At 42.8% G+C, this 12974-nt stretch overlaps 1 protein-coding gene across 2 annotated transcripts; it reads left to right on the forward strand.

Annotated features, from left to right (window-relative positions):
* Positions 1–269: 269 nt before the first annotated feature.
* Positions 270–2244, forward strand: LOC309505381 (uncharacterized protein). Of its 2 annotated transcripts, XM_082178737.1 has the most exons (3): positions 270–704; positions 771–848; positions 1004–2244. In XM_082178737.1, the coding sequence occupies exons 1-3, from the start codon at positions 285–287 to the stop codon at positions 2195–2197; spliced, it is 1692 nt and encodes a 563-aa protein (XP_082034863.1). In that variant the 5' UTR covers positions 270–284; the 3' UTR covers positions 2198–2244. The 2 variants fall into 2 exon arrangements, with proteins under 2 accessions (XP_082034863.1, XP_082034862.1); XM_082178736.1 differs by having other exon boundaries at positions 270–848.
* The last annotated feature ends 10730 nt before the right edge of the window (positions 2245–12974 follow it).

Consider the following 12974-nt stretch of genomic DNA (forward strand, 5'->3'; position numbering starts at 1 on the left):
AGACGAAATTGTACAAGAGATTTCTTCATGGATCTCCAATTACATGAACAACTCTGTTTAGAAGAAAAGGTTATAAAAAAGGTACGTAAATGAAAAAAACAAATGAATGAGCCTTGCACACCTCTGTGCCCCAGACTCTGTTGGTGGGCTGTTTATACAATGATATTTTGATTGAATTACATTTGGCCTATATCTAAATACTGCTGTTTGGTTTTTGAACTTGTTTTGTGAAGCTGCACTTACCTTTTGTGTACATTTGTTTCAGATTCTTTTTACAAATCCTAATGAAGAGAAGAGCAATCTTGAACGCAAAAAAAGATAATGAACAAGAGGACAGACAGGAAGATGATGGAAATGTTCAAGAGTACAGAGAAGAAGATAATGGAAATGGAAATGAGGAAAGTAAGGAGTACGGTGGAAGTGTAAATGAAGAAGAAGAGGAAGATGATGGAAATGGACAAGAGGACAGAGAGGGAAATAATGGAAGTGTAAATGAGGAAGAAGAGGAAGAAAATGGAAGTGTAAATGAGGAAGAAGAGGAAAATAATGGAAGTGTAAATGAGGAAGGTGAGGAGGACGATGGAAGTGTGAATGCGGAAGAAGATGAAGATGATGGAAATGAGCAAGAGGACAGAGAGGAAATTAATGGAAGTGTAAATGAGGAAAGTGAGGAGGATGATGGAATTGAGCAAGAGGACAGAGAGGTAGATGATGAAAGTGAACCAGAACACCTTGAAGAAGATGGTGGAAGTGAACAAGAGTCCAGAGAGGAAGAAGATGTAAGTGGACAAGAACAGAGAGCAGGAAAAGAGAGGAACCAAGGAAGTGAAGATTCAAACCAAAGGAAGGTACGTAATTATAGATGATCTATATGCATGGTGTTAATTTATGTTGACTGTGTAATCCATCTTTCTTCAAAGAACAACACTTTTAGTTATATTTCTTCTTATGTTTTATACAGTTTTGTAGCTGTTAATGTGATCCGCCTTATCTTTTATTACAGAATCAACATGGTGATGATCCTGTATACCCTGGTGCTCCCCTCACAAAGGGACAGAGTCTGCTTTTACTCATGTCATATGTACTGAGGCACAATTTGACAGGAGTAGCTCTTCAGGATCTTCTTACTATGTTCAATGAACATTTCCCTGGCTTGGTGCCAGCAACCTCATATCTTTTTCATAAAGCATATGGACAATTTGGCCAGTATGTGCCACATTTTTATTGTATCAACTGTGAAAACTACATGGGAGCTACTGAGACAGCACCACAAAACTGTTCTTCTTGTAAAGCTGAATTTGACATAGAGAACAACCTAAGGTCTGGATCTTACTTTCTTGTACTTAGTCTATCAGCCCAAATAGTTGATGTTTTGGAAAACCCGGAGATACATTTGAATAAAAGGGAATCAATTCCAGGCATTGTTTCTGATATTCAGTGTGGGGCAGAATATCAAAAGATCAAACAGAGTGGAGTAATGGGAGCTGATGACATATCCATCTTGTGGAATTGTGATGGAATTCCTGTTTTTAAAAGTAATAATGTTCAGATATGGCCAATCCAGTGTCAAATTATTGAGCTGTCACCAAAAGATCGTCAAAGGAACATATGCATACCATGCTTATGGGTTGGTAACAGCAAGCCAAATATGGTCACATTTTTAACTGCTTTTGTGTCACAGCTCAAGGAACTAGAACAGGTTGGAATCAAATGGAGGGACTCTGAAAACGTAGAGCATACAGCCAAAGTTCATTGCCTTCTCTGCTCCTCAGATTCAGTTGCCCGCCCCCTCCTGAGAAACACGAAGCAGTTCAATGGAAAATATGGGTGTGACTTCTGCCTCCACCACGGTGGTGGCCCATATATCTGGGAAACACCAGAACCACCTTTAAGGATGGAGACAGATCATTTCCGGCATGCTATGCTGGCAACACCTGCTAAACCAGTAATGGGTGTAAAAGGACCATCCCCTTTGATGGAACTTGAGAGCTTCCACATGATCAATGGATTCGTTCCAGAATACCAGCACAGTGTCTGCCTTGGTGTCACTAAACAAATTACATCCCTGTGGCTAGACAGTAAGCACCATAAGGAAGACTGGTACCTGGGCTCAAAGGTCAATGACATAGACCAGGGACTGATGGCCCTTAACCCACCTTTGGAAGTCACAAGGGCTCCAAGATCATTGAAAGATTGAAAATTCTGGAAAGCATCTGAATGGAGGTCTTTTTTGTTGTTTTATGCTTTGCCATAAAAGTTGTATAGAGATGTTCAGCTCAATATATCATCAACATTTATAAATGAAGTGTCTCATACCAATTATGTATTTGCTGTCCATCCTCAATCACTCAAACGTAAATGTGTTATGGTTAGGTCTAAGGACAAACTGTATGTCATTCCACTTCCAAACAATATTGAAAGAGACTAAAAACTGATTCCTGGGGAACTACTTCTGCAGCTTTACAGATATCAATGCCAATTATTTTTCAGCTTTTCTCCCTAAAGTCAATAATGATTTGTTACATTTTTTTGAACACTGATTATGCTTCTAATGTGTTAATGCAGTGTGAGTGAACTTCCATTTTTGGCCATGCAATATAGCCAGTGTTTACTTGGCTGTAGTGGTTAAACTGCCACTTGTGACATCACAATCCAGTAGCTGCCACTTTCTGTACAGTAGAAAACACATTTTCTTGTGTGTTCCAATGGTGTGATGTTGATGTAAAATTTGTAATGGATTTGTGTTTATTGTACATTGTGCCTATCTTTAACATTGTATAAACTTAAATTAAAAATACTTAAATCACAATTACAAAAGTAGCCATTTGTACACTGCATACTCAAATCTATTTTAAGTAGAGCAACATAAGTATGTTTTCTTTAAATACACAAAAACTTCAAAGTACTTGTAGTGTACTTTTTAGAAATATGTTAAAAGTGTGCTTGTGTTTAGCATATTTCTTAAAAGTGTAATTAAGCATATATTTATTACCAATGTACTTATAGTGCACTTGTTAGAAATATATTGAAAGTTTATGCTTGTTTTTAGCATATTTCTTAAAAAGGTAATTAAGCATATATTTATTAACAAATATATTAAAAGTATGCTTGTTTTTAGCATATTTCTTAAAAGTGTAATTAAGCATATATTTATTACCAATGTACTTATAGTGCACTTGTTAGAAACATGTTAAAAGTATGCTTGCTTTTAAATATATTTTTTAGAAAATATACTAAAGTACTATTATTTTAAAGTGTGTTAAAAGTTGTATTATAAAAATAGATAAAAAGCATGATGCTAATATACTTTTAATATATTTAAAGATAGTATATCTTTTTTTTTTATATATTTGCAATGTACTATTGAAAAAGGGAATATATTTCAAACACAATAAAGTATACTTTTTTTTCACTAGGGTTAATAGATACAAAACAATAGTGGACAGTAAGAAGAAGACTGGGAGTGGTGCCAGCAGCTGGGTCTTTTTCTCATCAATGGAGGACCTCCTGGCTGATGATCCTAATGTGGAGCCAGTCCTGGGGCCCGTTCTTCGTACGTCGCTAACTCACTTAGCTGGATTTGATTGTTGGCGATTTGGCATGATCTTGGATTGTTTGGTTCTTCGACGCTCATCCTGGACTTGCTGTCATAGCAACTGGTGCGCAAACTTAAACCTGCTCGGGAGCAGCTTATTTCATGTTAACAGGAATAGACTGCGGCTTCATAAGCGGAGCTGATACGGGAAGTCGCGATAGTACACTTTCTGAGATAGTACACTTTTCTCGTGACTCATGAGATCGCCGTTTACATTATTAATTTGTTGGAAACGCACATTTATTTCCGACTTGTCGGAGTCGGGCTTTAACTACAGCACAAACTGTTTGCATTGCCCTAATATTGTTTGCACTATTGGAAATATCTTTCCTATATCTATCTTTCCTTTACACTATTGGAGATGCGGAGAACTTGATGGAAAGTGCTGTCTGTCGTGTCATTCGGAGTTTACCTGGCAGTTTTAGGTTTTTTTGTGGCATTTCCAAGTCACTGAAGACCCAATGTTGTAAAGCAGTTTTTTTTTAAAGCAGTTTTTTTTTAGGCTATCATAATTTTTTATGAAGATCGTGCAATCATGACCATGCCGATTACAGTATATGTCACTCAGGCTTCACTAACGTGATTGGTACCATAGACTAGACCATAGACTGCCATCAAGGCCTCAATGAAGGGGATTATGTGAAAAAAAAGGGGGTTCACAATGTAAATGTGCAGCACCAGATTCAAAGAAAATGTTATTCATGATTTACTAAAAATATTATTATGTAAACATTATTGGATGTTAATTGTAGGTTTTAATTAAATCACTCTGTGATGGTCTCACATTAGCATCCATGTTGGATACATAGTAGCCTGGTAATACCAGACTCAGCTACTTCACTTTGCTTCGTATACAGAGTCTGGAATAGCATAATAGAGAAGTGTTTTCTCTCGCGTGGGGGGGGGGGGCGCTTGTCTGAAGTTTAAAATCATTGGTTACCCGTAAGCCAATCACATAACGTTTGGTTATGGCGTGTGTTATGCGCATGCTCAGCCGCATCTAACTTCCACTGTAAACGCATGTATGATGCAAAAACTAAACCATCGAGCGAAATACCGGAGTGAACATGGCTGTGAATGACTTTTGCAGATTATGTGAAGTAAATCTACGCATCCACGGTACAATCAGCGTCTACGTCACGGCTCTCAGCCCGCCCTCTGTTCGTTGACTGTTTTCAGGCCGGTGGAAAACTGAAAGATAGGCTGCTATCTCAGACTGACTACAGGAGCGAAATGAAATTAGCGGAAGTAGGAAGTCTGACGTAGTCAGGCTAGATACATAGTAGCTCCAATGTTCAAATTAAACAGTTATTTATTTATTTCAAATTTGAAACTACATAATTTCTTTTACTTAAATTGCCTCATGGCCTCCTAATCATCCTCATATACTGATTGGCTTCATCACTGTCTCCTCTCCACCAGTAAGCTGGTGTGTGGTGGGCGTTCTGGCGCAATATGGCTGCCGTCGCATCATCCAAGTGGATGCTGCACATTGGTGGTGGTTGAGGAGATTCCCCCTTCTATGTAAAGCGCTTTGGGTGCTGAGAAAAGCGCTATATAAATGTAATGATTAGGGGTTCAAGCACGAAGTGCTGAAACCCTATTGTTATTGTTAATTTTCCCATGATGCAACATTCAGACATAAAACTGATCGGGCAGACCAAACCGTAAGTCGTAGAGACTTGAAACTTTGGGGGCTGATAGTACTCACACCGCCTACAGCGTCACCAAGGCCCGCCCCGATCGGCCTGACGGGGGCGCTACAGCGGTCAAAAGTACGAAACGGCTCATAACTCATCAACCGTGAGGCGTAGGCTCAAGTGTCTTACATCGTTGGATTCCTTGGCTCGAGGCGGACCAGGTGCATGCCTCGGATTTGCTCGTCACCCTGGGAAAATTTTCGGGTATTTGGGGTTTTTCACAAAACCTACTTTCGCGAACTAGTCCTAGGTTTTTGGCCCGACCGGAACCAAACCAGTGCAGCAAGATTCTCTGGAGTCCGAATGTCAATAATTATCAAAAAAATTTTAACATTTGGGTTCACGGTCCCTAAGGGCCGCCAAAACGTTTGAAGTGGGAGGAGCCCATTTTGCTTAATTGGCTATAACTCGTGAACGGAACGAGATTTTTGCACCAAACTCAGCACACGTATGTACGAGCTCATTCTGTGGTCGCGTGAAAAAGGACGCGGCGACTGGCCACTTGGTGGCGCTATAACTGTTAAAAGGGTGTCCAAATGATGCATTTCTATGGCAAATCCCATGAAATGGCTGAAAGCGGCCATCTTGCTGTCTGATTTGCATACAGCCTCACAAAATCGGGCATGCGCATGCGTCACGTGATCCTAAAGAAGCTTGAAAACTCTCATGGACGTCGGGCCATTGGTGGCGCTTTAACTGTTAAAAGGGTGTCAAAATGATGCATTTCTATGGCAAATCCCATGAAATGGCTGAAAGCGGCCATCTTGCTGTCTGATTTGCATACAACCTCACAAAATCGGGCATGCGCATGCGTCACGTGATCCTAAAGAAGCTTGAAAACTTTCATGGACGTCGGGCCATTGGTGGGCCGCTTTAACTGTCATAAAGGTGAGAAGGCCTCTGTATTATCCTATGCAAAATGACATTTAAATGACTGAAAAATGGGGAACAAAAGAGCAGAACTTCACCAAATTAGCTGAGCACATGCGCCATATTATTCTAAAGAAGCGTGCAAACTTTTATGGAGATCGGGCCATCAGTGGAGGTGTCACAGTTTAAAAGGTAAAAAAAAATATTCACCACATTTCCATGATAAATGAGCTAAAAGGGAAAAAAACATACTTTTTCCTCTCCGAGGTACATGTTAAAAGGCTTGATAAAGTTTTTGGAACGCAGCAGCGCAAGCGGCAAGTGCCTAGACCCTATAGTTTTTTTTTTAGAGGCCTTTTTGTGGCCCTTTTTTAGGCACTTATTAGGGGTTCAAGCACGAAGTGCTGAAACCCTATTGTTATTGTTAATTTTCCCATGATGCAACATTCAGACATAAAACTGATCAGGCAGACCAAACCGTAAGTCGTAGAGACTTGAAACTTTGGGGGCTGATAGTACTCACACCGCCTACAGCGTCACCAAGGCCTGCCCCGATCGGCCTGACGGGGGCGCTACAGCGGTCAAAAGTACGAAACGGCTCATAACTCATCAACCGTGAGGCGTAGGCTCAAGTGTCTTACATCGTTGGATTCCTTGGCTCGAGGCGGACCAGGTGCATGCCTCGGATTTGCTCGCCCTTCAGGCGCCAATTTCGAGTAAATTGCATTTTTTTGAAAAACCTATTTTTGCGAACTTCTTCTAGGTTTTTAGCCCGATCAGAACCAAACCACTGCAAGAATATTCTCTGGAGTCTGACAATCAATAATCATCCAAAAAATTCAAAATTTCAATTAACAATCGATAAGGGGAACCAAAATATTTGATGGCACCAGGGCCACTTTTACTAAAACGGTTATAAATTGTGAACGGAAAGAGATTTTTTTGCTAAACTTGGGATACGTCTTCCTGAGCTCAATCTGAGATTACTTGTAAAAAATCGCAACAATTGGCCACTTGGTGGCACTATAAAATGGTTATAACTTGTGAACGGAAAGATATTTTCGCAAAACTTGGGACACATGTTCATGAGCTCATTCTGAGGTCATGTGAAAAAAATTATGACAATTGGCCACTTGGTGGCGCTATAAAATGGTTATAACTTGGGAGCGGAAAGAGATATTTTCGCTAAACTTGGGACACATGTTCATAAGCTCAATCTGAGTTGACATGAAAAAAATCATGACAATTGGCCACTTGGTGGTGCTATAACAGTGAAAAAAATAATGAAAATAGCTATAAGCGCTCCCAACCGTTAGTCTACAGAAAATTGGCACGCAGTGTCTTTGTCCAGGGTGCCATGATAGTCTAATACCCCTTTTCCACCAAGGCAGAGCTGGTGCTGGTTCGGAGCCAGAGCCTAGTTTCAAATCGGTTCTTTGTTTTTCCACCGCCAAAGCACCAGCTCCGAACCAGTAAAAGTGGTTCTTAAGTAGCACCAAATCATTGCAGGGTCTAGAACGGAGCCAAGAAAGAACCGCTTGCGTCAGAGGCTGGGGGCGGGGTTACCGTGGCCAACAAGACTGAAGAGAAACTTGTGACCGCCATTTTTAAATAGCAGCTAGTCGAGCTAATAGCAGCTCGATTATAATATCCGTCTATGTAAGTTACGGCGAGCTGCACGAACGCGTTGGATTCGCCGTGTTTGGATGCCGATTTATTTTACAAGACTCCTGAATCCTTGCCGAGTCCAACAATACTAAACATGCCAGGTTTCGCCTTATGGTTTTTGTAAGTGTCATTTAGAGCTTTAAAAAATTGTGGTTATCTTCAAAGCCGTTAGTCCGATCGAGACAACAACAAAAAAACAAAGGAAATTTGAAAACATAGGTAAATAGCTAAACAATAACGCCAAAATGTCAAAATTATGATAGGAACAAAAAAAATAAAATAATAAAAAATCCAATCATTGTCACCCATGGATAATTTTTATGCTCTCATAAATAGAAGTGTCTAAACTTCAATAAAAAATTTGATATTTACAACAAATTTGACAGGCATGTATGGGCACCTTTTGAGGACACCTAATAAAAGTGGTGGAGATCAGGCAAGACGTGGTGCTATAACTGTCAAAAAAACATTCCTAAGTAAATTGCCTGTATTGGCTGTAAATGGTATTTTCCATCAATTATATAAGTTTAATAGTTTATTTGGATCCCCATTAGCCACTACCTAGGCAGTGGCTACTCTTCCTGGGGTCCCAACAAGTAAAAAATACAAAACTACATTTAATCAACAACAATAAAAAGTCAAGTCAATGAAACATACTAACCCAACATTCATTCCAAATATCAAAATCAACTATTTACTATATATTGTGCCATTACATGTTCCTTTAAATATTTTTTTAAAACAAATTTTTCTTGTAAAAATGTTCCTTTAAATATTTTTTTTAAACTAATTTTTCTTGTAAAAATGTGTGATATCAATGGTAGGCTAAATGATTCCATATTTTCATTCCTCTATACATTACAGTCCGTTGTTTTCCAGTGGTTTACGAAACAGGAAATAAAAAAACATCCCTTTTATTCATGCCTGGTGTAAAAATTATGACTACTACTACTATACAAAAGTTGAGAGTACAGGACATTAGGAACTTTAGACACATAGATATTTCTTATAAAATAAAGCAGAGAGACAATCCTTGAGAGACCAGTGCATTCTTAGTATATTAGCTCTTCTATAACAGTTTAAATTGAGTCGTGTCGCTCTGTTCTGGACAAATTTAATTTTTCAAATAGTAATTTTTTTCTTTTTCTTTACTTGATGCACTCGATTACACCACTGGGCAATAACACACGATTCATCCAATCACTGATTGTGCTGCAGTGACTGACACCCCTGAGAGCCAACAGTAGCGGCATATTCATAAGGCCCGCCCACTGGTCACGCAGGCGCTGCCACTGTCAGCATAAACAGAGAATCAGATGAGAACAGATCAAATGAGACACGGAGCATTTCTCCAGAAACTCCTTGCACTAAATGATAATCATAATCTATCGAGAACTGTGATTGTGTGCACTTGTAAACTTTGGATGCTTCAGCCTGGAGTGTTGTCGTCAGAGAGAGGTGAAGTGGAAATCGGAGTAAGTTAAAGACTTAGTGGATCCCAGAGCGGTAATCTTTATTGAATAGTCTTTTTTAATTGAATATGTGATGCAATCTCGTTTTGGTGAGTGACATTTTTTTATCATATGTTATCTTATGAAAGATATGTCAATTTCAGAAATGATTTGATATGAGCTGAGTGTAGGCCGCACAGCGCGAGCTGAACTAGTTAGCCGTAGGCTAAAGCTATCACGTATAACAATAATCATTGTGTCATGAGTTGAGACAATGAGTCTTATTCATGAAACACGAGCAGAACGAATTTTGGTGTAAATCGTGTGTAAAGTGGTTCTGACGTAAATGTTCGGATTCATTAAAATGTTTGTATTTTCCAAACGTTAGTTGGTACGAAAGAAATCGTACTCGGTTACTAACGTAACCTCGGTTCTCTCTAGAAGAGGGAACGAGTACTTGCGTAAGATATCTTACGCTGGGGAAAACCTCTTTTCCTCGAGATATTGAAGCCAAAAATTATCCTTAATTTTGCAATAATGTAAAACGCATTGCAGCAGCATGCAGACATGGGCGAGACAGCTCGCGCGCCCATTGGCTGCTCTGCGGCAACTGCACCAGCCTATCGATAGAGGCTCCTCATGACGTCAGAACCAATGAGGGCGCTTCGCGCCCATTACGTCATGTCCCGCCGAAATCGGGTGGGGCCAGGGCTATAAATACGGCCCAGAGAGGCTGGTTTGGTCAGTTTTTCATCGCTGAAGCGAATCAGAACATGACGCATGCACGGCAAGATACGCAAGTACTCGTTCCCTCTTCTAGAGAGAACCGAGGTTACGTCAGTAACCGAGTACGTTCTCTTACGAGAGGGCTCTCGTACTTGCGTAAGATATCTTACGCTAGGGGAACACAATGTAAAACGCCGTGCGTGCTTGAGACATAACACTAAAGTCCCAAGGGCAGGTGCCCGGGGCTCATACAGTGCCTTATCACAAAGGACTCACAGAGAATCCGGGAAGAGGGGCTAGAATAGCATCATTCCTGTAAAATGGAGCTCTGATAAGAGCATGTTATATCAAGTGTTCCACACAGCCAGGGCGAACTCGGCCTGGACTGGTAAATATGGGGGACTTACGCACTGCCCACAGGAGTATACAGACGATCCGTGATCGACGCTCTAGCAGTTTCAGCATCCCGAGCCGATAGCATCGGGCGAGCAATACTGAAAAATTAAACCGAGAGCAACCTAGCTTGCAAAGCGGGAACCTCGAGGTTATAAAACCTTATAAATGTAGACGGGGAGGCCCAGCCTGCCGCCATACAGATATCTTGCAAGGCAATCCCACTGGACCAAGCCCACGACGAGGCCATGCCTCTTGTGGAGTGCGCTTTGACACCTATCGGGCATTGCAGGCCCCTGGATGTGTAAGCTAGCGCTATAGCATCAACTATCCATCTGGATAGACTCTGTTTTGACGCAGCTAGTCCCTTAGAACGTCCGCTGAACAAAACAAAGAGCTGCTCTGTCTGTCTGAAAACAGATGAGCGAGACACATAGGCCCTTAACGCCCTGACCGGGCAAAGGAAGCCTGCGTCCCCTTCCTCTTCAGATACCGGCAGGGCCGACAGGGAGATCACCTGTGCCCTAAACGGTGTATTGAGGGATTCAGGAACATATCCGTGCTTTGGTTTGAGTATGACTCTCGAGTCATTCGGCCCAAACTCCATACACGTCGCGCTCACTGAGAGCGCTTGCAAATCCCCTATGCGCTTCACTGAAGCGAGAGCCAGAAGAAACACTGTTTTGAAAGACAAGAGTTTCAGGTCTATTGACTGTATTGGCTCGAATGGGGCACCTTTCATGGCTTCCAGAACCGTGGAAAGGTCCCAAACGGGAACTGAGGGTGGTCTGGGAGGGTTCAGCCTCTTAGCTCCTCTAAGGAAGCGAATGACCAGATCGTTCCTTCCTAATGACTGGCCAAGCGGTGGTTCAGCGAACGCTGCTATGGCCGCCACATAAACTTTGAGCGTGGATGGGGTTCTGCCCTTATCCAGAAGCTCTTGTAAAAAGGAGGGAACCTCCGGCACCCCACAGTGTGAGGGTGAAGTGCCACTCGCTGTACACCCGCTAGTGAACACAGACCATTTGAGGAATAGAGCCGCCTCGTAGATGGAGCTCTAGCCTGCGTGATCGTGTTTAACACTCCCGCTGGGAGGTTAACGGGTACCCGTTGATGGCCCACGCATGTAGGGACCAAAGCTCCGGGCGAGGATGCCAGATCGAGCCGTTCGCCTGCGAGAGGAGATCCCTCCTCACCGGTATCGGCCACGGGGCGGTACTCGTCAGCTGCATCAGGACTGGAAACCAGACTTGGTTTGTCCAAAATGGGGCGACGAGTAGCACTGGGCATCCGCTCTCCCTGATTCGCTCTAACACCTGGGGTAGGAGCGTGACAGGGGGAAACGCATAGAGCGGGCAGCGGGGCCAGACGTGAGCCAGCGCATCCCTGCTCTTGGAGAAGAATTCCTGACAATGAGCGTTCTCTTGAGACGCAAATAGGTCTATTTCCGCTCTGCCAAATGTCCTCCATAGCATTTTGACTGTCTGTGGATGTAAAGACCATTCTCCTGTCGGCAGATTGTTTCTGGACAGTCTGTCTGGTCCCACATTCAGATGGCCAGGCACATGCGCTGCCCTGAGCGAGCGCAGATTGTGCTGAGCCCAGACCAGGAGGCGTTCCGTCAGCCTGTGAAGGATTCTGGATCTGATACCTCCTTGGTGATTTATATAAGCCACCACTGACATGTTGTCCGAACGGACCAAGACGTGGTGTCTTTTTATCTGGGGACAAAAGCGCCTCAGCGCGTTGTCGACTGCCATCATTTCCAGGCAGTTTATATGCAGAAGCTTTTCCCGTTCCGACCACTGGCCGAATAACGGTCTGCCCTCGAGCAGCGCTCCCCATCCCGAGGTTGAGGCGTCCGTAGACACCACCTTCACACTCGAGGAAGTCCCCAGGCTTACACCTGACCGGTACCAGTCGGTCACTGTCCAAGGTTTCAGAGCTGCGACGCATTTCTGATCGACCTTGAGGCGCGCGAGACCGGAGGTCCAAGCTCTGCGCGGCGCGCGCTTTCAACCAATACTGCAGCGGGCGCATGCGAAGCAGACCCAGCTGAAGCACTGAGGATGCTGAAGCCATGAGACCCAGCATCCTTTGAAACTTTTTGAGCGGGGCTAAAGCGCCGTGGCGAAAAATCTCTGTCATGCGCTGAATACTTAGTCTGCGCTGCGGCGACAGCTGTGCTGTCATAGACAGCGAGTCCAGATCTGTGCCCAGAAAAGATATTTTCTGACTGGGAGACAGTGAACTCTTTGCCCAATTGACTGTGAGACCTAAATTCTCGAGGTGATCGAGTAATATGGTCCTGTGTTCTATGAGCTCCGACTGTGATCGAGCTAGAACCAGCCAATCGTCCAAATAATTCAGCACTCGTATGCCTCGGAGCCTGAGGGGTGCGAGCGCTGCATCCATGCACATCGTGAATACGCGAGGTGCCAGGGATAGGCCGAATGGCAGGACTGTGTACTGATATGCCTGGCCCTTGAAGGCGAATCTCAAAATTCGCCTGTGACGTGACGCTATTTGTATTTGAAAATAAGCGTCTTTCAGATCTATCGACATGAACCA

Source organism: Leuciscus leuciscus, assembly GCF_965113295.1.
Source record: "Leuciscus leuciscus genome assembly, chromosome: 9".
In the NCBI taxonomy this organism is placed as follows: domain Eukaryota; kingdom Metazoa; phylum Chordata; class Actinopteri; order Cypriniformes; family Leuciscidae; genus Leuciscus; species Leuciscus leuciscus.

Bases quoted from the DNA above. Each gene is read 5' to 3' on its own strand.
- LOC309505381 (XM_082178736.1), top strand. From the start codon at position 285: ATGAAGAGAAGAGCAATCTTGAACGCAAAAAAAGATAATGAACAAGAG. The intron at 849-1,003 runs GTACGTAATTAT...CTTTTATTACAG, and splicing joins AAGATTCAAACCAAAGGAAG to AATCAACATGGTGATGATCC.